The 23,867-nt window shown below is 54.2% G+C and overlaps 1 protein-coding gene across 1 annotated transcript; it reads left to right on the top strand.

Annotated features, from left to right (window-relative positions):
- Positions 1 to 295: 295 nt before the first annotated feature.
- SPATA48 (spermatogenesis associated 48) lies at positions 296 to 22,827 on the top strand. Its single transcript, XM_036327090.1, has 9 exons — positions 296 to 854; positions 6,628 to 6,725; positions 7,902 to 7,978; positions 8,511 to 8,649; positions 10,884 to 10,951; positions 11,687 to 11,728; positions 12,440 to 12,547; positions 20,464 to 20,571; positions 22,681 to 22,827. Exons 1-9 carry the CDS (start codon positions 296 to 298, stop codon positions 22,799 to 22,801), a joined length of 1,320 nt encoding a protein of 439 aa, XP_036182983.1. The 3' UTR covers positions 22,802 to 22,827.
- The last annotated feature ends 1,040 nt before the right edge of the window (positions 22,828 to 23,867 follow it).

Here is a 23,867-nt window from a genome sequence, read left to right on the forward strand (position 1 = left end):
GAGGGACCCAGGGTGTCCGCGTTCTAGCTGTTGCTAAGCAACAAGGGCTTTGTTCTGTTTGTGTTTCCTGCCCCGGTTTGTTGCCGCCCTGTGCGTCCTTTGGTCAAGAGAAAATACCTACCTTCAAACAGAAAAAAGCAAAAGCCCTACCTTGTCGACATTTAGAAAGCCACGTCAATACTATTACGATAAACTAGCCAGTTCTCAACTATTGGAAGCATATGTTTTATTGTTAAAGAGAAAGGAGTCATCAGAAACACTGTATTTGCAGTCACCCAGTTTTCTAAGAAAAGCTATGGATATACATTCACAGCACACACCTGGGAAGATAAGTATCTCTGAACGGTCCATTCTTTCAGGTGCAAAGGCGGTTGAGAATGCAGATTACCCACACTACTATAATCTCTTAAGAAAAATGAACATGCCTTTTGTGAAAGGAATTGCGGACAGACACGACTGTGAGAGAACGGAAAAGAAATGCAACCCTGCTTTTCTTAAATTTCACCCTTACCCCCCTTCATTCGTACCAAACTATCATTTACACTATCCTTATCCCCCACCACATGGGCCAGATTACCCATTATTTCCACTCCGTGATGATGTACCCTTAGGTGATCCCTGTTCGGGGTTCATGAGTCCTGGTGGCGACGCTGATTTAAAGCCTGGCATTGGCAGAACCATCCCAAGTCTGGTGGATTTGAGTGACGTGAAACCTCAACAACGAGTTCCCAGGCCAGATACGGGATTTCAAACAACGCTAAAAAAGCAAAAAATTTTATTAGAAGAACTAAAACAAGACAGAAAGTGGAATTCCAGGGCAACTTCAGATACTGCCATCAGAGCAAGACTTGGAGGTAAATAAAGTGACATTGGCTTATAATTTTTAAACATTGAAACCAGGGAGAAGGAGCATGGATATAAGATTCATTATTCAGTAGATAACTTAACATAAAGTTGTAAAGAACCAAATAAGAAAATCTTATTTTCAAATTATAAATTGTAAGGAAAAAGTAAAAATGATAAACCTTTTATAAATCTATCTGTAAAATAATATTTGGTGTTTAAAAGTGCATTCATTAGTATAAGTGACCAACACAAATTACATGTCAGGTAATCTATATTAATAAAAACATAATATGCTAATTAGACCAAACAACCTTCCGGACATCCTTCCAGAGGAAGCTGGGGTTGCAAGGGCCAAGCCCCTTGCACAAATTTCGTACATCAGGCTTCTAGTTTCTTATATAAATACTAGAGGCCCAATGCATGGATTTGTGCACCAGTGGGGTCCTTTTGCCTGGCCTGCAGAGATCGGGCTGAAACCAGCTCTCTGACATCCCCCGAGGGGTCCCAGATTCTGAGAGGGTGCAGAGCAGGCCGAGGGACCCCACCAGTGCACGATTGGGGCTGGGGAGGGACCATGGGAGGGGTCCAGGGCATGGCCGGCCTGTTTTTCCCAGTCCCAATCAAGCAGACCCCAGCAGCAAGCTAGCCTACTGGTTGGAGTATCTGCCCCCCTGGTGGTCAGTGTGTGTCATAGTGACTGGTTGAACGGTCAGACACCTAGCATATTAGGCTTTTGTTATATAGGATAGATAACCTAATTGTACCACAAGCCAAATTCTATTTGACGCTGATAATTGTGTAGCATGCCGAATTATCTCTCTGGAAGAAGTAAATCTGATCGTTATGTGAGAGTTAGGTTAAGGGGCTGAAATGGGAAAGTAGTTGAAAGTGAAATTTGGTGTCTGGTAAGAACAGGAGCTGAGAAGCAACCCCTGCAGAAATAGCTTCACACAGCTCTGAAGGCACAATTGATGAACCTCCTGACAAGCTGTACCTTATGTCGGCACTCCCAGAGAATGTCGCCAGCCTGGCCAGCAGTGCTGACACTTGCAATGGAAAGCCACAAGAAATATTCCTGTATGGGAGTGTGTCTGGTGGACGGGAAGTGCAAAGAGACTAACATCTTTGAGCATGTGGAAGGGAAAAGGCCAAACACGGCATCAAGAGATGCTGAGCTTCCTCTAGCACTGCTTCTCCTCCACACCCAGCCTAGACCAGAGGCCTAAGCAGGCAGTGGGGGAGGGACAGTGGCAGCAGCATATGGTGGAGCAGTGGGGAGTCATGGTTCCTGCCACTGCATGGAGAGAAGCCATAGGTAATTGAGACTAGAAAAAGGGGTAAGAAAAAAGGTAAAGGGAATGAAATAATGCCACAATATCACGCTTCTGAGCCCTACCCTCCAGGTACCCGCTTTTGAACTAGAAAGAGCAATTTGGGGACATATACTTGTAAGTATAGGATAAGAATTATGCTTTTAATATGCACTCCAGTTGTTGACTTAACAGAGGGCTTAGGGAAATACCTTCGTTTGGAATTTTCATATGAAGAGTATAAATAATGTTCAACTACCAGTTTTTAAGAAATAATTATTTTACAATCCATTGGAAATACTACTTAGGGAAAAACAGTATTACCAAGAATCAAATACTATCTAAGGTGCAGAATTGTCTTAGGTAAGTGCATGAGGGGACCATTGGTGAGTTCAGGTCCATCTCAGACAGCACATTGCCCTGATTCTGAACTAGCAGCTACTTCTCTAGCCTGTCAGCAAAGGCCTGGAGCTCAGTCTCTTGCTAATGTTTTAGTGTATAACAGCATTCGTTGTCGAGGACTCTTCCTTAGAGAACAGAGTTCACTTTTCCTAGTGCTCCCACTGTAGGCAGGTAGGCCACTTTTCTTGTAGGCAGACAACCCCAGCCTCAGGTTGGGCTGTTTCTGTAAGTTTTTCTAAGAACTGTTTTCCAACAAATTACAAGTTTAGGAAATTAAAGCTAATTTCCCACTAAACTAGCGTTAACAGAGGTTGTACCAGCAACTCAGAACTGAGTACAGAGTTTATCCAGCCTCCATATTGTGCTACCGGGATCAGTAAAACAGAATTCAGAAGATAGGCTCTAGGGTCAGACAGTCTGGGCTCATATCCAGGCACAAAGCTTACTTTCACTATGACCTTGGGCTGGTTACTAATCTCTCTATGTCCACGTATCCTTATTTGTAAAATAAGTTCACATGCTAGTAAAACTACTTCATGAGATTATAGTGAGGGCCATTTAGTGTAATTCATGTAAACATGTCTGACATTAAGGAATGAACCATGAACCAATAAGTGTTAGATAGTACAAAGTTAAGCAAAGTCTAGAGTTTCCAGTCACTTTACACTTAAATTGGCAATATTACTCCTTTTCTTATAAAGTGTAAGAAATAATGAGTTAACATGTAAAATACTTAGCATAATTTCTGGAACCTGGTAAAGCATTCAGTAATAGCATTTATTATTATTAGCTATTAACATTTTCAAAGAATAATGCCAGGAGTTCAGGGATTGGTTGCAATATAATTTGTCCTAGGCTTTCAGTGACTTTGTAGATCCTGGAAATAGTCGTTATTTATAAATAAGAACTTCAGTTTTTAGCAAACCTGAATCCATGTGATTCCTAAGACATTCTGATAAGGAAGCACATCTTCTCAGAATTAATCGTGTCACAGCCCAGTATGCTTTCCAGTGGGTTTTCATAAATACCAAAGCCAAGTCATAAACGATTGGATGACTGGCTTCTTGCCCAATTCCAAGCTTGTCAGACATTTAACTGATGCGGCAGTTCCGTGTTGCTCAGAGTTGGCTTTCTTTCTTGTGCACCGATCAAGTGTCCCAGACTTATCCTAATTACATTCAAACCCTTTATTGCTTGCTCTTTGTTCTCATTGCAACGGGTGACACAGTCACCCTTGTCACAGACAGAAAAAGATGTTGCCTCTTGCGACCTCTGGTTTTCCTACCTTCAGCATCCTAATAGCAATATATGTAACTCTTTGTATGTCTTCCGACCTTTTTAAAATCATCGTCTCAGCTTGAGCTGCTATAAGAACATACCATTGACTGGGTGGCTTAAACAACAGGTCCCTGTTTCTCACAGTTCCAAAGGCTGGGAAGTCCAAGATCAAGTTAGTTCTTGTTGAGAGCCCTCCTTCTGGCTTGCAGGAGGCTTACCTTCCGTTGTTTTCTCATATGGCAGAGAGAGAGCAGGCTCCGGTATCCCTTTCTCCTCTTAGAAAGACACTAATCCTATCATGGGAGCCCCACCCTCACGACCTCATCTAAACCTAATTACTTCCCAGGGGCCTAACCTCCAAATACCATCACATTTTGGGTCAGTCCTTCAGTATGTAAATTTTGGGGATACAAAAACATTTGCTCCATCACAGCTCTCAGCCATTTTTAAGTGCATATAGTTCATTGGTATTAAGTATAGCATTGTGCAACCATTACCACAATACATCTCCATAACATTTTCCATCTTGCAAAACGGAAACTCTCTTACCCATTAAACCCTAACTCCCTAGTTCCCCCCTCCTACTCCCCTGGAAACCAGTTTTGCTTTCTGTCTCAATGAATTTGACTCCCCTGAATACATCGTATAAGTAAAATCACAGAATGTTTGTCTTTCTGTGACTGGCATGTTTCCCTTAGCATAATGCCATCATGGACAACAATGTCCATGTATTAGCATGTGTCAGAATTGTCTTCCCTTGTAAAGCTGAGTACTTTTCCATTTTAGGCTTGCACTACTTTTTTTTTCCATTCATCCATCAATGGACACTTGGGTTGCTTCACCTTTGGGCTGTTGTGAATGATGCTGCTATGCACACACATGTACAAATATTTCTTCAAGAACCTGCTTTCAATTCTTTAAATATGTACCCAGGAGTGGAGTTGCTCAATCCTATGGTGATTCTATGTTTATTTTTTTTAGGAACTTCCACCCGGTTCATCACAGCAGCTGCCACATTATACAATCCCACCAATAGTGCAGAATCCCAATTTCCTGCATTCAAGGAATAAAACCCACTTGGTCATGGTGTATAATCCTCTTGGTGTGCACTTAAAGTCTCTTCTATAGTATTCTGGAGAGGATTTTGCATCAGTGTTTAGTAGGATATGGTCTGGCTTTTGCATCCCTGTAATGATGGCTTCATAGAATGAGTTTGGAAGTATTCCCTCCTCATTCATTTTTTTTTTTTTAGAAGAGCCTGGGGAGGACTAGTATTAATTCTTCTTCAAACACTTTGCAGAATTCAGCAGTGAAGCTGTCTGGTCCTGAGCTTTGCTTTAGGGTAGGTATTTGATTACTGAGTCAATTTCCTTAGAAGTTATAGGTCTGTTCATATTTTCTGTTTCTTCATGATTCAGACTAGGTAGGTTGTGTGGTCCTAGTAATTTGTCCATTTCATTTAGGTTATACGATTTCTTGGTGTACAGTAATTTCATATAATTATTTTCTTCATACTAATCTTATATAATAAAAGCCTAATGTGCAAATTGTCCCCTCAACCAGGAGTTTGACTGCTCACTATGACATGTGCTGACCACCAGGGGGCGGTGTGGAACATGGCAGGTGTTGGCGATGCACTGCAACCTCTAGCTGGCTACCTGGGGGCGGGAGTGATGGGGATGGAGGTGTGGTGAGAATGTGGGGTGTCTGCTGAGCTAACTCTCACTCCCTCTGCTACCCTCCCCCGGGATGCCAGGGCTTGTGCACCAGGGAAGCCCCTATGCTCAGGTGCCGGGCGCCCATAAGGAGCCTGCCCTGCACCCACGCAACCTCTTCTGGGTGAGCCAGGATGCAGCCACAGGGGCCGGTTGGGCTTCCCGTGGGTTTGCACAGGAGCCGGTCTGCAAGGCCGGCTGGGAGAGAGTGCACTACCCACCTGGCTTCTGTGCGGTGCCGCTGGGCAGCCCAGAGGCCCACGCTGCACCTCGGCCTGCAGCGTCCAGCCGTGCTCACTGCATCTCCGAGTGAGGACTTGGGCACCTGTGATTCAAGTGGAGGGAGGTGCATGGGGGCCTGGGGGCCCAGGTGCTGCCCAGGGCCCAGAGGTCAGCTGGGACCTGCCCTTCCATGGCAGATGCTCGCACTTCAATCGCTGGCCAGGCCTAGGGACCACACCTCTGCACGAATTTCATGCACCAGGCCTCTAGTTTCTTATAATTATTTTTATTTCTGTAAAATCAGTCGTAATGTTTCCTTATTTGTGATTTTGCTTGAGTCTTCTTTCTCTCTTATCAATCTAGCTATTCTTTTCAAAGAACCAACCTTTGCTTTCATGAATTTTCTCTATTTTGTATCTACACTCTAATCTTCATTATTTCCTTCCTTCTGCTAGCTTTGAGTTTGGTTTGTTGTTTTTTCTAACTCCATAAGGTGTAAATGAAGGTTGTTGGTTTGAGAGCTTTCTTCCATAATATAAGGGTTTATACCTATGAATTTCTGTCAGTGCTACTTTTGCTAAATGCCATGACTTTTGTTATGTTGTGTGTTTTCATTTGTCTCAATATAATTCCTAATTTCCCAATAATGAGGAATAGATAACAAGCAATTCTACACTATTACAACAATCTAACATGTAAATTTCAGAGCTATCCTGTTCTCACTGATCAGAAAAATTGTTGGATAACCCACCGAAAAGTTAATTCCCAGCATGCATTTCAGCTTTCTCATAGGAAATTCTGGTGGAAGGGGTGTTCGCTGCAGGCTAATGGAAAGGTGTCCTGTTTGTTTGCAGGATGGACCAGCCCAGTGAGAGTCGCTCCTCCCCAGCCTCGGCATGAAGCGTGCTCAGTCACTCACACGTACATGTTCGGTGAGGAAGCGGCCTGTGAAGTAAGGCTCCTTTCCAGGGAGTGTGATACAGTGTTTGTAATTAAATTAGTTCATTGTCTGTGGTGTTTATAATTTGAGCCGAAATAGCTACCACTTTAAAATATGCCTTATGTGCCAGGCACCGTGCAGACCTTCACAGTCATCGTGTGTCTTGCATTATCTTGTGCCTCCCTGACAGCTTTACTTCAGGGGAGGACTGAGTAGTAGAGGCTGGTAGGGCCCAATCCAGACCCCCATCGCTGGCAAGTGCACCTCCTCCAGCAGCAGGGACTGACGGATGCCCATGGCTGACAGCCACCAGCTCAGAGGACATGAATTCACAGACTGAAGAAGCATCACAAGTCTGAAAACAGATGACAGAGATATATCCTCTCCTAAACAAATTATCTTGGAACTGTAGAAAAACCAATACAGATACCCTAACTATAACCTGAGGGGGTGGGGGGAGCTCACAGAACACCTGCAAGCAATTAAACTCAGTGCAGTCCAAAGACAATGAGACGTATTTGTTATTAAATAATCATAACCATAAAACAGACCTCTAGCCCGTCTAGAACATCATTCAAACGTGAGGATGAGTTAAAAAAGAGGGCTAGAGAAGTTCGCATCCGTGAGAGAATTACTGAAAACTGAACGTTAGTGAGAAGAACAGAACCAAGGGCCGCGGTGGGAAAAACCAAGGAGGGCACAAGGAGCCAGAGCAGGCGGGGCTGGCAGCGCGGTGCTGAATGTAAATCAGGGGCCATCGGCGATGGCAACCACAGCGGCTACATTAACAGTGAATTAGTTTTGATAAAATGAGATGAAAGAGAGGAAGAGGGTAATATTTCAGAACTAATGTGCTTGTGTTATTAGACAAGACAGAAGGTTTTTTTAAATGTTGCAATTTTATGGAATTAAACGCTATTTGTCAACATTAAATATTCAAGGGCTTTCTCATAAAAATCTGACTTTATGTTAACTTTGATATACATCTTTGTGAATTTTAACTTAATCATTAGAAGAATATATGCAAAATGTGAATTTCCCAGGCAGCAGAGGAAAGCCGGGAAGCATATACTAGTTGACCCCACAGATGCTGTCGAAGAAGAAAAGGGAAGAAAGGGAGTGGGAGCAGGCGGACTCGAGGCATCGTCCATCCCCGCTTATGGCTGGTCTTTTTTTCACGCCTTCTAGGAGGACAGAGAGCTCCCTGCACAGCCAAACAAGAAACGTGATGCGAAGGACTTGTTTTATATGTCCTCGACACAAAGGTAAGAACTTTTTCAAATAGAATTTTGATTTAAAATTTTATTTTATACTTAATGATATAGCCCCTTTGTGTCTCCATTATCCTGAGTCCTATGAGAAATTCAGAAAACATCAGATAGAGATATTTAGTTACTTATGTTATTGCTAACATAAACAGGTCAAGGAAGAATCTAAAAAAACCTATGTTTACTAAAAAAGGAAAACCAAAACAGAACGGAAATGCTCAGAGAGAGAGAGAGAGAGAGAGAGGAGGTGAGTGCAGTATCAGAGAAAACGGGAGCTGATTAGGGGCCTCATTGCGTGTGCACAATCCCTTTGCCGTATGCAGTTGCCACACAGAGTATCATGAGCGTGATAGTCTCCCACACCCACTTGCCCCGCCCACACCTGAGGGGAGGTGATTGTCCATGGCATATACGGGGGGGCAGAGATGGGGGGGCACCTTAGAATTCTGCCTGGTTCAGTGTAAGATATTGTGGTGAACTAGAACTGAACATGTGTTTCCATAAAAGGCGATCATGTAACACTTTCCAGAGCTTATGAAAGCGTTCCCTGGGACAAGATGCTGGCGCCAAAACTCGACCCAGAGGAGACCACAGTGGAAAGAGCTGCCGACCCCGTCTCACAGTGTTTCACACAGAAAAGATACGAGAGGGTCCCGGCAATAACTCAGGTCAGGGGCCGCCCAGGTGCAGCGTCTCACTTACTGACCTGAACTCCCAAACTGCGCAACAGTAAGACTTATTTTATTGCTAAGAATTACGGAAAGAACGAGTAAATCTGTGCACGTCTGGTGGGCAGTGCCATCATCATAGAGGTTATCAGTCAGCTCCATACTTTAACATGATCTGTTGTACTTCAGGCGTGTGTTTAAGGCGCCGCTTTCCCAGAAGGCATGCATTGCCTGTTCACTCTCCACACTGAAGAGCAGGAGTGCGCGGTGAGGACACGGAGGTGACACGGGCCCCAGAGACCTGCGCGGAGGCAGTGCTCCCGGAAGGGGCTAGCGCTGAGCTTTCGAGGGCAGAAAGGACGGCCTGAGTCTGGGAAACAAAGCGCCTCCGCTTCTTTTCATTCCTCAGCACCGGATTCGTCTCGGGCTGTGGTGGCCGCGCCAAGCCCGGAGCTGCCCCCACAGGCCCTCTCCGCCACTCCTCAGGGCAGTGCACTTTGCACAGTGAGCCTGTCCCCCGACCGGCACAGGCCCCCCGACCGGCACAGGCCCCCCCACCGGCACAGGCCCCCCCGACCGGCACAGACCCCCGACCGGCACAGGCCCCCCGACCGGCACAGGCCCCCCCGACCGGCACAGGCCCCCCGACCGGCACAGGCCCCCCGACCGGCACAGGCCCCCCCGACCGGCACAGGACCCCCGACCGGCACAGGCCCCCCGACCGGCACAGGCCCCCCTGACCGGCACAGGCCCCCTGACTGGCACAGGCCTCCTGAGCGGCACAGGCCCCCCCGACCGGCACAGGCCCCCCTGACCGGCACAGGCCCCCCGACCGGCACAGGCCTCCTGACCGGCACAGGCCCCCCTGACCGGCACAGGGCCCCCCGACCGGCACAGGCCCCCCTGACCGGCACAGGCCCCCCGACCGGCACAGGCCCCCCTGACCGGCACAGGGCCCCCCGACCGGCACAGGCCCCCCTGACCGGCACAGGCCCCCCGACCGGCACAGGCCCCCCGACCGGCACAGGCCCCCCGACCGGCACAGGCCCCCCGACCGGCACAGGCCCCCCTGACCGGCACAGGCCCCCCGACCGGCACAGGCCCCCCTGACCGGCACAGGCCCCCCGACCGGCACAGGCCCCCCTGACCGGCACAGGCCCCCGCAGCCCGTCTCTCCTGCTCTTCCTCATCCTCCGCCCGCCTGGCCCCACGCGCCCTCTGTCACCCATCAGTGCAGCCTGTGCTGCCCTGGCCGGCCTCAGGCCCACGCTCTTCCTCAGGCCTTGTCTGTTGCAAATGGTATTCCACCGCCTTCATCGCTGTTTCTTCCAGGCTGAGTCCCAAGAACCCACCAGGTTTTAGCACCTCAGACCTCACTTCGGCCTCCCAGCAGCCCTGCTCTGCACTGGCAGATCTGCTCCCATGGGTGCCCTCACCTCCCTGCCCTCCTCACTTCTCAGGAGCCAGGCAGGCCCTGGGCCTGTGCCCACCGTGGAGTTTTAATGTGCGCACATAAAGCCCACCGGTCTGAAAAGGAACCGGCGACACTGCAGTCCATCCTCACCGTGGACCCTAAGCGGTCCAGCAGCCCACGTTATCCCGCAAAACTTCTTCAGTTTTTCCAGGGGAAAATGATAATAAGTGAGGAAAACAGCTTTAATATAGTCTCAGCAGGGGATTTTCATATCGAAATTCAATTAAAGGACAAAAGGAAGTGTCTGGCTTATCGCTATTTTTTTTAAGGATTTCTCAGCTACATGAAAGTATTACATCTTGGTCATATTATTACAGATAATGGTGTTAAATTATGCTGCTATCCAAAGTCCTTCCCGCATGAGGCGGTTCGAGGGGGGCGCGGGGGGGGGGGGGGCTGTCAGGGAAGGGGAGACCCGGCTGGGGCTGCAGCGGGCACGAAGGTGGATCCATGTCAGCACAGTCTCGGGTGAAAACCACAGCCAGACCTTCCCGGGGCTTCGTCCTGAAGGAGGGGGATGCGGCTGGTTCCAGCTGTGAGAGCACAGCTGGCGTTAAGGGGCCGAGGCCAGGAGTGGCTCTGGAGCCGGCCGAGTTGTGAGGGAAGTTGGGATGCTTTTCCTGGGGAGCCTGGGCTTGCCTCTGGGGTGACGGGGCAGTGAAGACCCTGGGCTAGCGTCTGAGGAGCAGCAGGTGGAGCCTGTGCCTGCCTCACAGTGACTTGCTCTTTAAGTGTCTGTCGCCCGTTCTGATGGTTCTAGATGGTCGGTGGACTCTGGGACAGATTTCAGACGAGATCCTTCTTGGTTCCGGCAAAACCAGTCAATTTGTAAGTTGCATCCCTAACGTGCTTCCCCCAGGCCTCCCCATCGCATGCTGCTCAGGAGTTGATGCCCCAGCCCCTGTGGGAGGGCTTCCCGGAGGCCGCAGACTCCATCCCCTGTGGGTGCTCAGGCCACTGCCTCCTCGCCGTGCCTCTTACCCGCTAACGGCTGGACTGCTCAGGTGGCACAACGCAGCACCCGAGCGCCCCCGGGGACACCAGGTGTTCCCAGGTGGCAGCTGTGGGCTTCGGGGATAAGAAATTATTTTTATCAAACTTCGTGTCCTCTACTTCTTTAGGGTTCTACTAACACTAAAAATGATGGGTTTATTACAAATCCTTCCACATAGGTAATTTTTTTCATTTAGTCTAAAAAATGGCACTTCTGCTTTTGAAAGTCCCTTTATTTTGGTTGTCACTACAACCCACAGCCCACGTGTGATCACTAAGGGAGTGCAGAGCAGAAGGAAGACACGTGGGAAGATGCGCGCTGGCGCGAGGTCATGGCGTCAGCAAACACGTGTCCCTGAGAGCTGGGAGCCAGTTTGTTCAGTGTTTGATTTTCACTTACAACAACAACTTTACGTGATTCCTGTTTAACATTAGAAACTTGTAGAGGCCACTTCCTATGCGATGGCTCTGAAAGCTTAGTTTTTATTTGCAAAATAAATACTATAACAAGTGGAGGTTTTGTAAGTTAATATCAAGAACTCAACTGCCCGTATTTTCTCTTTTCCTAAGTGTGAGTCCAAGTTCTAGAAGCAAATACATTCCTCTCTACACGTAAGTAATGTTCCCAATGTTTTAAAATGACTGGATTCACATCTAAATGTTTGTGCCTCACTCCTTTCGGCAGCGTATGCCTAGTCACAGATGCTAACGCTTTCCTAGCACTTTCCTAGCACCTGCTCAGTGTCAGGATTTTCCTCAGAGCCCTGTCACAGGTTTCAGCACAGAAAGGCGCATTGCTGGTGGCCCGGGTTCCATCTCCCGGGACCCTGCTAGCTCTGCAGGTCCCACCCCTGCCTTGCCGGGGCAGCCTCCCTGGGTCCACAGATGGTCATCCCAGGGCCTCAGCGCGGGGCCGCAGATGGGCTGTCAGTTCTGCAGAAACAGCCTTTCTCTGCTCAGAAGCACAGGCAGCCATTCCTCTCACTCTGGTCCAAACTTACATTCACAAGAGCCTGGCAACTCCTATTCTGAGAAAGAAAACCTCTCCCTATTTTTTAGGCAAATTGTTCCATCATCATGCCCTTCCTCCCTCCCTCCCCCTCTCTCTCCCTTCCTCCCTCCCTCCCTCCTTCCCTCTCTTTCTCCCTTCCTTCCTTCCTTCCTTCCTTCCTTCCTTCCTTCCTTCCTTCCTTCCTTCCTTTCGCATTGTCAATTTTTGATCTGTTTTGGCAAATAATTTGGGGGAGGTAGGACACTGTTTATTTGTTCCTTCCGTATTTCTTAGAAAGAAACCTGTGCTGTCCTTTCTTTTCCTGCTCCCAGCGGCCACGTGCAGGCCACCAACGCTGACGACATTGACAACCCCTCCGGAGACATCACATCTCTGGCCAAGCCTCGGAGCTCCAGAATCCTTCACTCACAGACAGGCTGGTGAGTCCCCGTCGTAACTTCCCGGGCTTTTTGTTAAGGGGGAAGCGTGGTGATGGGTGTTACTGTAAGGGAAGGAAGAAGCTCTGAGCGTGGGTTGAGGAGAAAGGTAACTTTGCTGAGTGACTGATGGTCAAAGGAGGTTACGTGTTGCCGAGACTCCCCTCAGCCCTCGACATGGGGCCGAGCCCAGAGGAGGGATCAGCTGGTGACTCTCCCATCCTGTAGAATAAAACCATATGCTAAGTGTCTGGTTGACCGGTTGGCTGTTCAACCACTCAAAGCGTAATATGCTAATGATATGCTAATGCCGCTCAACCAGTCACTATGACGTGTACTGACCACCAGGGGCGGATGCTCCGACCGATAGGTTAGCTTGCTGTTGGGGTCCGGCTGATCAGGACTGAGCGAGACCGGCCAGACACGCCCTGGAGCCCTCCCACGGTCCCTCCTGGCTGGTCAGCCTCCGCGGTTCCTCCTGGCTGGTCAGCCTCCCGCGGTCCCTCCTGGCTGGTCAGCCTCCGCGGTCCCTCCTAGCTGGTCAGCCTCCGCGGTCCCTCCTGGCTGGTCAGCCTCCGCGGTCCCTCCTGGCTGGTCAGCCTCCGCGGTCCCTCCTGGCTGGTCAGCCTCCCGCGGTCCCTCCCTGGCTGGTCAGCCTCCCGCGGTCCCTCCTGGCTGGCCCACCTCCTGCGTCTCTCTCTGGCTGGTCAGCCTCCCGCGGTCCCTCCCTGGCTGGTCAGCCTCCCGCGGTCCCTCCCTGGCTGGTCCACCTCCCGCGTCTCTCCCTGGCCCCGTTGGGGTCCCTCGGCTTGGCCTGCGCCCTCTTGCAGCTGGTTTCAGCCCCATCCCGCAGGTCAGGCTGAGAGACCCCACTGGTGCATGAATTTGTGCACTGGCCTCTAGTAAATTCTGAAAGGAAATGCCTTTAAACAGAATCATTCTAAAATTTTAAAGGAAGGATATGGGACAAAGCAATTAAAAATATTCAACAGGCATAAAACTTAATAATGTTCTCCTTTGAGGTGCACGTTTGCATTGTGAATAGTTTTATGAAGCATTTTGCTACCAAAAATGGGAACATCCCCTTGTGTCACCTTCAAAGAGAGAAGAGCAGCCGGGCAGCATGTCTGACACTCGGTGTGAATTCACCGTTTCCCTTGGACACATTAGGGAGCGGCCGTTCTGCTCCATTTTGCTGTTAATTTTGCTTTTTTATTGTTATTATGTATTGGTTTCGGGTGACAGCTGAGTGGCCAGACAATCGTGTTCTTGACACAGGGCTCCCCTCGCTATTCCCAGTGCCCACCTGGCCCGGGCGTCGTGTCACCATCGTCCTGGCTGTTTCCTGTGCTGTATCACGCCCCCGTGACTGTGGGGGGACTTCCCAGCTGTGCTTCTCAGTCCCTTCACCCCTCCCCCCCCCCCCTTGAGTCTGTTCTCTGCATCTGTGAGTCTGTTTCCATTTGGTTTGTTGCTGATACTGTTCTCCAGCTTCCACATGTATGTGAAGTCAGGGTACTTGTCTTTCTCTGACTGAAGGAACCTCACTGAGCGTAACGCCCTCCAGGCCCCTCCGTGCTGTCGCACGTGGTCAGCTGTCCCTCTTCCTGCGGCCGAGGGGCTCCATGCACGCAGCCCCGGCTTCTTCGTCCCTCGTCGCCGAGGGCACTGGGCGCTTCCACAGCGAGGCTGTTGTGAGCAACACTGCAGTGACCGTAGGGGCACATGTGCTTTCCAGTTAGTGTTTCAGGGTTTTTGGATAAATTCCCGGAAGTGGGACCGTGGGTCATAAGGCAGGTCCGTGTCCAGTCTTTTCCGGAAACGCCACGCTGTCCCCCACGGCGGCTGCACCAGCCTGCAGCCCAGCAGCAGCGCACAGGGGATCTCTCCTCCGCATCCTCGCCCGCACTGTTTGCTGGTGTATTGACTGCGGCCTTGCTGACGGGTGTGCGGTGATGCCTCCTGGCTTAAGTGGCTTCTCTCTGACAGTCGGTGACACTGAGCATCTATTCTCGGGTGTCTGTTGGCCGTCTGTGTATCCTCTGGGAGAAGCGTCTGTCCAGGCCTCTGCCCATTTCTGAGTTGCATGGTTTGGTGTGTGTTGGTGTTGAGTGGTGTTAAGCTCTTTATAAACTTCGGGTGTTGGGCCCTTGTCAGGTGGTTCAGGGGGCGTCCTCCCCCTCGGCCGTGTCTCCGGCTGCTGGTGCTCTCCTCCTGGGCACAGCCTGTGTGGTGTGACGTCACGGTGTGCGTGTGCGTGTGTGTGTGTGTGCGTGTGCGCGCGTGTGTGTGTGTGTGTGTGTGTGTGTGTGTGGTTTCCCTTGCCCTGGAGATCAGCCAGGGATCAGGACGTTAACTGCAGTTACCCAGGTCGGGCACTAGAGGGCCCGCGAGGTGCAGAGTTTTTTCCTTAGATTAGGTTTCCACCTGAACATATTCTTAACCTTTTTAAAAAATTTATCTTTATTGTTGTTTTGTGGATGTCTCTCATTTCACAACGAAGTGCTTCCGATTCCATTATGAAATACGGATACAAACATGCTCCCTGCTCCGTGTGAAGTAGAGTAACAAGCAAGCGCTATCCCCCGCCCCCGCCCCCCTCCCTAGAGAGGGAGCACCTCAGGAATGTCTCTAACCACCCGGCTCCTCCCGACCGCCTCGCCGGTCCCTTCCCACGGACGCCATCTCCGCCAGACGGTGCCTGCCCGGCTCGCCCTCTTGGTGACTTCAGCGCACGGATGGGGGTCTCTAAACAGAACATGCTGCTTCTCTAAACCGCATGCAGCTAACAGCGGCGCCTGCGATGGCAGCTGCTTAAGTCCAGTCCTGGGGCCGGCAGGCTGGGGAGCTGAGTGCAGGGGCTCCGTCCTGCTGGGGCGAGCACGGCTCTTCCTCTCGGTCTCATCCAGGCTTTCTGAGGGGGCGCCTGTGTGAGGGGGCGCCTGTATGAGGGGTTCCTGTGTGAGGGGCGCCTGTGTGAGGGGCTCCTGTGTGAAGGGCGCCTGTGTGAGGGGCGCCTGTATGAGGGGTTCCTGTGTGAGGGGGCGCCTGTATGAGGGGTTCCTGTGTGAGGGGCTCCTGTGTGTGGGGTTCCTGTGTGAGGGGCGCCTGTGTGAGGGGTTCCTGTGTGAGGGGCGCCTGTGTGAGGGGCTCCTGTGTGAAGGGCGCCTGTGTGAGGGGCGCCTGTGTGAGGGGCGCCTGTGTGAGGGGCTCCTGTGTGAGGGGTTCCTGTGTGAAGGGCGCCTGTGTGAGGGGCGCCTGTGTGAGGGGCGCCTGTGTGAGGGGCTCCTGTGTGAGAGGGGTCCTGTGTGAGGGGTTCCTGTGTGAGGGGTTCCTGTGTGAGGGGTTCCTGTGTGAGGGGCGCCTGTGTGAGGGGCTCCTGTGTGAGGGGCGCCTGTGTGAGGGGCGCCTGTGTGAGGGGCTCCTGTGTGAAGGGCGCCTGTGTGAGGGGCGCCTGTGTGAGGGGCTCCTGTGTGAGGGGCGCCTGTGTGAGGGGTTCCTGTGTGAGGGGCTCCTGTGTGAGGGGCTCCTGTGTGAGGGGTTCCTGTGTGAAGGGCGCCTGTGTGAGGGGTTCCTGTGTGAGGGGCTCCTGTGTGAGGGGCTCCTGTGTGAGGGGCGCCTGTGTGAGGGGCTCCTGTGTGAGGGGTTCCTGTGTGAGGGGTTCCTGTGTGAGGGGCGCCTGTGTGAGGGGCTCCTGTGTGAGGGGCTCCTGTGTGAGGGGCTCCTGTGTGAGGGGCGCCTGTGTGAGGGGCTCCTGTGTGAGGGGCGCCTGTGTGAGGGGTCCTGTGTGAGGGGCTCCTGTGTGAGGGGTTGGGCTCCTGTGTGAGGGGCTTCCTGTGTGAGGGGCGCCTGTGTGAGGGGCGCCTGTGTGAGGGGCTCTGTTGTGAGGGTTTCCTGTGTGAGGGGCTCCTGTGTGAGGGGTTTCCTGTGTGAGGGGCGCCTGTGTGAGGGGTTTCCTGTGTGAGGGGCGCCTGTGTGAGGGGTTCCTGTGTGAGGGGCGCCTGTGTGAGGGGTTTCCTGTGTGAGGGGGCGCCTGTGTGAGGGGCTCCTGTGTGAGGGGTTCCTGTGTGAGGGGTTCCTGTGTGAGGGCTCCTGTGTGAGGGGCGCCTGTGTGAGGGCGCCTGTGTGAGGGGCGCCTGTGTGAGGGGCGCCTGTTTGAAGGGCACCTGTGTGAGGGGCGCCTGTGTGAGGGGCTCCTGTGTGAGGGGCGCCTGTGTGAGGGGCGCCTGTGTGAGGGGCGCCTGTGTGAGGGGCGCCTGTGTGAAGGGCACCTGTGTGAGGGGCGCCTGTGTGAGGGGTTCCTGTGTGAAGGGCACCTGTGTGAGGGGCGCCTGTGTGAGGGGTTCCTGTGTGAAGGGCACCTGTGTGAGGGGGCGCCTGTGTGAGGGGCTCCTGTGTGAGGGGCGCCTGTGTGAGGGGCGCCTGTGTGAGGGGCGCCTGTGTGAGGGGGCGCCTGTGTGAGGGGTTCCTGTGTGAGGGGCGCCTGTGTGAGGGGCGCCTGTGTGAGGGGCTCCTGTGTGAGCGTTAAACAGGCGATTCACGGGCGCCTTTAGAGGTGCCTGGGCGCGGCCCTCCCTGCGATATCAGTCACACGTGTATCCAGAGGCGTGTGCTCACCGGGGCTCTGACCGTGTGACATGCCTGCGTTCCCCAGGTAGCATGCTTGTTCCGTGTTCTCTGCAGCCTGGTTGGCCTTGAAGTGCACACACCTGTGCCCTCCTTCCTGCTCACCACACTGCCTTACCTCCCAGTGAGTAGCTTCCAGCTTGCTCTGCGTTGCTGAACAAACCAGCTGGGTGTAAACTTAGGCTAGTGGTCTCAGCCTGGGCTGCACATTAGAACCACCTGGGAATCTTTGTAAAATCCTGATTTCTGGGCCTCACCCTCCGGAAATTCTGTTTCTTTGTTGCTAATGTTGTGGCCCCACCCCACAACAAAGAAATAGAATTTCTGGAGGATGAGGCCCAGAAGTCAGGATTTTACAAAGATTCCCAGGTGATTCTAATGTGCAGCCAAGTTGAGAACCACTGACTTAGGCAGTGATTCCTGCCAGTTTACCTGGTAGTGGGAAGTCCGGGTGTATTTTTGGAACTGGTTACAGGCGGTGTTCAAAGAACTGGCAACTGAGAGATGAAAATGCGGACTCTTCTCTGCTTTCCTGAGCCGGGGCTCTGACGGCGCCCCTCCCCTGAAGTCCACCTTCAAGGGGGTGGTCTCAGTCCCCCCCATTGGAGAGCTGCGCCCGGCCTGCGATGCCCAGGGTGGACGGAGCCTGCCCTGCGGACCCTGAGGGTCTAGCGGTCGGAGGAGCAGCCGCACGGGGACAACTGGCCCTTCCAGACGACGTCAGTTCCCTATGGGACTGAATCCGTCCCTCGAGCCCACAGCTAGTCTTCCATTCGGCCTCCTTGCTCCTGGTTTATCATCAGAGACGACGCAGTGGGATATAGCGCGTCCATGACGTCGTGGGCAGCCCTGTGCTGTGCTCACGGGGAGCTGTCCCCCAGGGAGCTGGGTGCTGCTGTTCACCCGGCCCCTCCCAGGACACAGCCGGCTGCCCGGCTCCCCACCGCTCTCCCCTCCGGGCCCGGCTCTGCTGACCCTCCAGGGCCCGGCTCTGCAGGTGTTTGTGGGGGGGAAAGCCCGTCACAGAGGCGGGTTCCTGCGACCGCATGGAAGCGTGCGTGTTTGGGGAGACACACAGGAAGCATTTCGCTCTGGGGTACCTCTCTGACATTCCAGAGCTTGTTCAAGAAGATTCCAAGAAGCCCCGAGGGGCACGGCCCGGAATCGGCGGTGCCGGTTCTGCACCAGGTGCTGCCAGCCCACCCGAGACTGTGGCTCTCCACAGCTCCCCACTCCACCGCCCACGGTGTCGCCCGGGGAGCCCAGGCCACGGGGGTTGGGATCACAGGGCCTCCCGAAGCCCCGAAGTGCAGTGTGCCCAGCATTTGGTGGCACGTCTCCACATCTGGACAGCTGTCTGCACTCTCCCCCTCCTCTCCCTTCCCCTCCCCTCCCCTCCCCTCCCATCCCCCTCTGGGCTGGGCTTTCTGTGCATCTCTGATTTCTTTAATACTGTGTGTTTCCACTGAAGGTAGTTGAGCACCAAAGTACAAAGTCCCTGTGGCCACTGCCACTGGGGCTTCCGAGAGCCCAGGCTGAATGAGGCCCATGGGCTGCCCGCACAGTAGCCTCCCAGCTGCTCAGGGCGTTGCCTAGGGCTGGGGGGGGCTGGCTCCTGTGGGGGCCCTGCCCTTCAGCTCCCTGTTGCGGCCTCGTGAGATCCACTGGCTGGTTCTGTGTGTTCTGCTCTTGCCCTGGGTGCGAGCTCCCTCCTGTGAGCGCTGGTGCTCCTGCCGTGTCCCTGCCAGCAGGGAGGTCAGCGAGTAGTCACAGTGCCCCCTGGGAGGAGACACATGAGGTGTATCAGGGACCCGTTCTTCTCTGACCTCTGGCCCTGCACACGCCCAGTGCTCTGCCGGAGGCTGATGCTGGGGGGTGGGGGGTGCAGCGGGCTGCCCTCTGTGCTCCGGGCGTGAGGCTGTGGGCTCACCTTTGTCCCCCAGAGCAGCCCCCAGAGGCGGAGGCCTAGCCCCGAGGATGTGGACTGAGTGCAGGGGGTGCCGTGTGGGAGGGACGCTCATGCCCAATCGCTGCGCGTTCCTGCCTCTTGGAGCGCGTTCCCCGGCCCTGGAGGGGAGCCCCCCCCCCCCCCCCGTCTGGGGCAGCACTGGGCCCCGAGCCGCCTCCCCAGGACACGCCCTAGAGGTGCAGAAGCCTCTGCAGGGCACAGGCTGTGCTCCTGGGCGCAGGGGAGGCTTGGAGAGGGGGTTCCGCACGTGCTCTGCTCGTCCCCCCCCCAGCTGGTGGGATGGGGGGAAGCAGAGGAGGGGGCTATACAGGCTACAGGTGTGCGGTTTCAGGAAATCAGGGAAAGCCGTGGTGCAGAGCATTCATGGTGACAAGAAAGGCGTCACTTAGAGGCAGGCGTGTGCCCACGGCTAGTGGGGCAGGACCGGGCCGTGGCGGTGGCTGCTCTGAAGGAACCGGCTGCCTTCACTGGGAATCGGAGCCACGTAACCACCAACTCGCAAATGCCGTCCCACCTCATTTCTCGAAGGCCTCCCCCTCGGTTCAGGACCGAGTCGTTCACAGAAAAAACTATCTCGGGTGTCGACCGGAACTTCAGTTTCCGACCTGACAACCTTACATGTTGATGCCTCACAGGACAGAGGGCACTGGGCAGGCCGCTGGCCACGGGGTGGAGGGGGGAGGGGGGAGGGGGGAAGGGTGAGGGGAGGGGGGAGGTGAAGGGTGAGGGGGGAGGAGGTGGGGGTGAGGGGGATGGGGCGAGAGGGGAGCAGCTTCACAGCGGGGAGAGGCGGAGCTGGCGCTGCTGGGGCGGGAAGGGCTCCTGGACCAGTGCGGCCATTGCAGAGGGAGGAGCGGGCTGTTGATTTGCACGAGGAGAGGCGGGCAGCCCCGGGCTCAGGGCTGTGGCACCTGAGGGAGCCTTTAGCGCGAGTAGGGGTGGTTCCATCACTTGAGCAAAGTGCTTATCTGCAGATGAAGCAGCACAGTGCGCGTGTGCGGCAGATCAGAGAGGTTGAACAGGAATCACTTGGGGTCTGGAACAGATTAATTCAATTTACATTCTTTCTATCGGGGAAAAATGATTCTGTTTCGAACAAATCGCTTCTCAAACAGCCTTCTGGGAGGAACTAAGTTCGAGAAACAGGTTCCACTGTGGTAAGGAAACGTGGACCTGAGGTACGCGTCTCAGTCCCCGGCGAGACGCCTGCCCCTTCCCGAAGACCGCGCCTTAGACGGCCTCCGCCTTTGCCGTGCTGGTGCCACGGCTGCGCCACTCACCACCGTCTTCCTTCTCTCTCCTCCCCCTCTCAACCTGCCTGCAGCTCTGCCAACATCCCGGGGTACACGGGGAAGGTCCATTTCACAGCCACCCACCCGGCAAACACCCACGTTCCCGCCGCCGTCCCCTCGCTGGACTCGGAGGTGCACCGGTGAGTATGGCCCATCCGTCAATGTGCCGGGTCCCGGGGCGCCTCGCGATGGCTCTGCCATTACAGAGCAATTAGCTGCTAACAGGCAAGTCACGTGGTGTAAAGAATGGGGTGCCAGTCCCCAGGCACGGAGAGCTCGTCCCCACGGCTGTGCCGGGAGCAGCCGGGAGCTCCGAGCGCTCGCAGCGGGTGTCCGCCCCTGGGCTCCGCGCTGCACACCCCGGTCTGCGGACACTGCGAGCTGCGGACGCTGCACTCCGCTCCTCGGGGTGGCACCCGCGTTGCCAGCGGGAGGCGGGCTCTGGTCAAAGCCCTACATTTCAGACATTCTGCCAACTGCAAACACGAGACGGGAGGGGAGGGCCACCGACCCTGTTGTTCAGGCTGCTGGAGGAGCAGCTCATGGCCACTCGTTAAACCGCATCTGAGCGTCGGTGACGGCCTCGCCCCGAGACGACACGGCTTGGAAAACGCAGAAGCGTCCTCACCAGGGCAGCTGTGGCCCGGCGGCCAGAGAGACTCTCGGGCGCTGGGTGTGTCTGTCCACAGGACGGCAGTTCTCCGGCACAGGGGCCTCTGCTCCTTTAGGCAGACCAGTCCTTCGTCCGTCAGACACTCAGGAGCGTCCACTCTGGGCCGGGCACGCTCCGGGCACTGAGCCCACGGGCTGAGCAGAAACAGTCCCGCCTCCCCGGAGCTGAGCCTGATGGGGAGACAGACGGCTGGGAGGGCACAGTCCCCGGAGCCTCTGTGGTGCTGCAGCCGGCGATGCCATGGAGCCCCTGGAGGGGCCGGTGCGGGTTAGCGGGGCCGCAGAGTCCGAGCGCCGCCCAGGGGCTCCTGGGACCCTCAGAAAGGCAGCGGCGGGCGGGGTGCTGGGCCGGGTGCGGGCCACACGGCTCTCACTCTCATCGGCTCAGGCGTTCGCTGGCTAATCCTCACGCTCTTCCACGGGTCAGCCAGCGTTGACTGCAGCTGGGAATTCACAGGAGCCAGACCCAGTTTGCAAGGAGCTCACAGCCCAACAGGGAGCAAACACTAAGCATCTGCAGGAGGGGCGGGCGAATGCTACCCTGGCCGCCACCTCCCTTGCCCAGTGCTTCCTGCCGCCAGGCTCATGGAGTCTGTGCTCCTCCAGCACCGACCCAGCCCCGTGAGGGCACCTCCCACTGCAGATGAGGTCGATCGTCTGTAAGGGCCCAGGAGGCCTCAGGGGAGGGGCTCCCACAGGAACTCGGGGGCTGGCCGTGGTCTCACAGGTGCGGGGCCGGGCTGCCCATGGACAGGGCGTCCTGGCTCCAGGGAGCCCACCTCTGGGTGCTCGTGGCCAAACCATGGGTCTCTGGAGGACACTGTCAGCCCTGCAGCCCCGGTGCCACAGTGCGTGGGCACCTGGTCACTGTCCCTGCCGTGCGCGGCCTCGGCCGAGGGCATGGCTGCCGAGGAGGTTGCAGTGGTTGAAGGGAGTCGGCATGACACACGCCCACATGAGACAGGATGGACGCCAGGCCCAGAGAGGTGACCCCTCTGAGTCCTTCCCACCCTCAGCCCCCCACAGAGACTGGGAATCCCTGGGCTGTTCCGCTGCCTCTTGACAGCCTCCCCTCCTTTTAGCTGGGTTTTCTGTATTCTTAGCACCTACTGTAAATCTAGACACAGATCCTCAATCAGTACAACTGATTGCAGCTCAGCCAGTGTGGCTCAGTGGTTGAGTGCTGACCTATGAACCAGGAGGTCATGGTTCAATTCCCGGTCAGGGCACATGCCCGGGTTTCAGGCTCCATCCCCATTGTGGGGCATGCAGGAGGCAGCCGATGGAGGATTCCCTCGCCTCATTGATGTTTCTCTCTCTCCTCCCTTCCTCTCTGACATCAATAGAAATAATATTAGAAAAACAAAACTGATTGCAATATAATGCATGTAATGTGATAAATGGAAAAATGCAATAAACAAAATTAACAAAACAATGCACACAATGACTAATAACTTCTACTTTCTCTTTCTCGACGTCCTCTCTCTGGTACGTGGGCACCTGTAGTTGAGAGAGACGAGGTTGTGTCCATTATGCTTGTTGATGTGTTCATTTTCTTTCTCCTCCGTGTGTTTCAGCGTCTTGAGGAGAGACATGGCCGTCACCCTCTTCCGTCGCCAGGCACCGCTGTCCCGGATGGTCTCAACGGTGAAGCCCTACAACCCCTTCAACAACAGGAAGCAGACTATAGGCTACTGAAGAGCTGCCGTCCAGGGAGACTCCCCCTCGGCCGTGGGAGGGCTGTGCTGGGCCCTGCTGGGAATAAAAGACCGCGTGCGCTCTGACGGCGAGTGAGGTCTGATGCCCTTCTCTGACCGGGCAGAGGGTCGGGACGGAGGCCGTGGGTGGCCAGGCTCTGTGTGAGGAGAGTCCTTGTCGCGTGGGGCTGCCCAGCCTCCAGGGTCCTGTCCTGACCGGTGAATGCGGGTTTTAGACGGCAGAGATCATGGGTGGTCGTGAAGGCAGAGTGTCCAGACCAGAGTCCACTATTGTCAACTGTTGTCACTATTGACCAAGAGGGAAGCGGTGCTCTTCCTGCCGCATCGTGGGGACAGGCCCTGAGGAAGGACGAGCCTCCCTGGCCAGGCCCTCAGGCTCCAGGGACCAGCACCCCAGGCCCCATGGAGGCCACGCAGAAATGCCAGGCACGTCCACTGTGGCATCAGCCAGTGGCCTGGCTGAGACTTGCTCCAGCAGCACCCGCACGCCCACCTCCTGCCCTCGGCCCTCCCCCACGCAGTCTCCCCACTCGTTGCTCTCTCCTCTCCACGTGTGCCTCCAGGATGACACAGAATCAGGCCGTGTCAGGGAGTACCAGCACCTGGGAGAGAAAGTGCAAGCTCACAAGTGCATTCTAGCAACAAAGGGTTCAGGGTATCTGTTCAGCAGTATGGCGCATGTGCAACAATACGACGGCACGCTCCCCGTGACAGAGGGAGGAGGAACTGAGCAGATACAGAGATCATTTAAACCTCCAAGCACAGTATTGATCTTTTTCAATAGATAATATGGAGACAACTACTTGGAAATAAACAGAAAGGCAGATGCTGGCCTCCCTCGGACAACGAAAGTACACTGCTCCTGAGACACAGCTTTAGTGGAGAATTTTCCGTAGGTTACCTGGAAATTCAGGAGAATCTGTTTATAGGTGCGAGTAGAACATTTTCCAAGGAAGCAAGAAATCATGAAGAAAAAATACATTGTTAACATAAAAAATATACCACCCAAATTTTAAGACAAAGCTGTTGGGAAAGTATATCAGACA

The sequence above is a fragment of the Myotis myotis genome, unplaced genomic scaffold (assembly GCF_014108235.1).
Source record: "Myotis myotis isolate mMyoMyo1 unplaced genomic scaffold, mMyoMyo1.p scaffold_m19_p_11, whole genome shotgun sequence".
Taxonomy (NCBI): Eukaryota; Metazoa; Chordata; class Mammalia; order Chiroptera; family Vespertilionidae; genus Myotis; species Myotis myotis.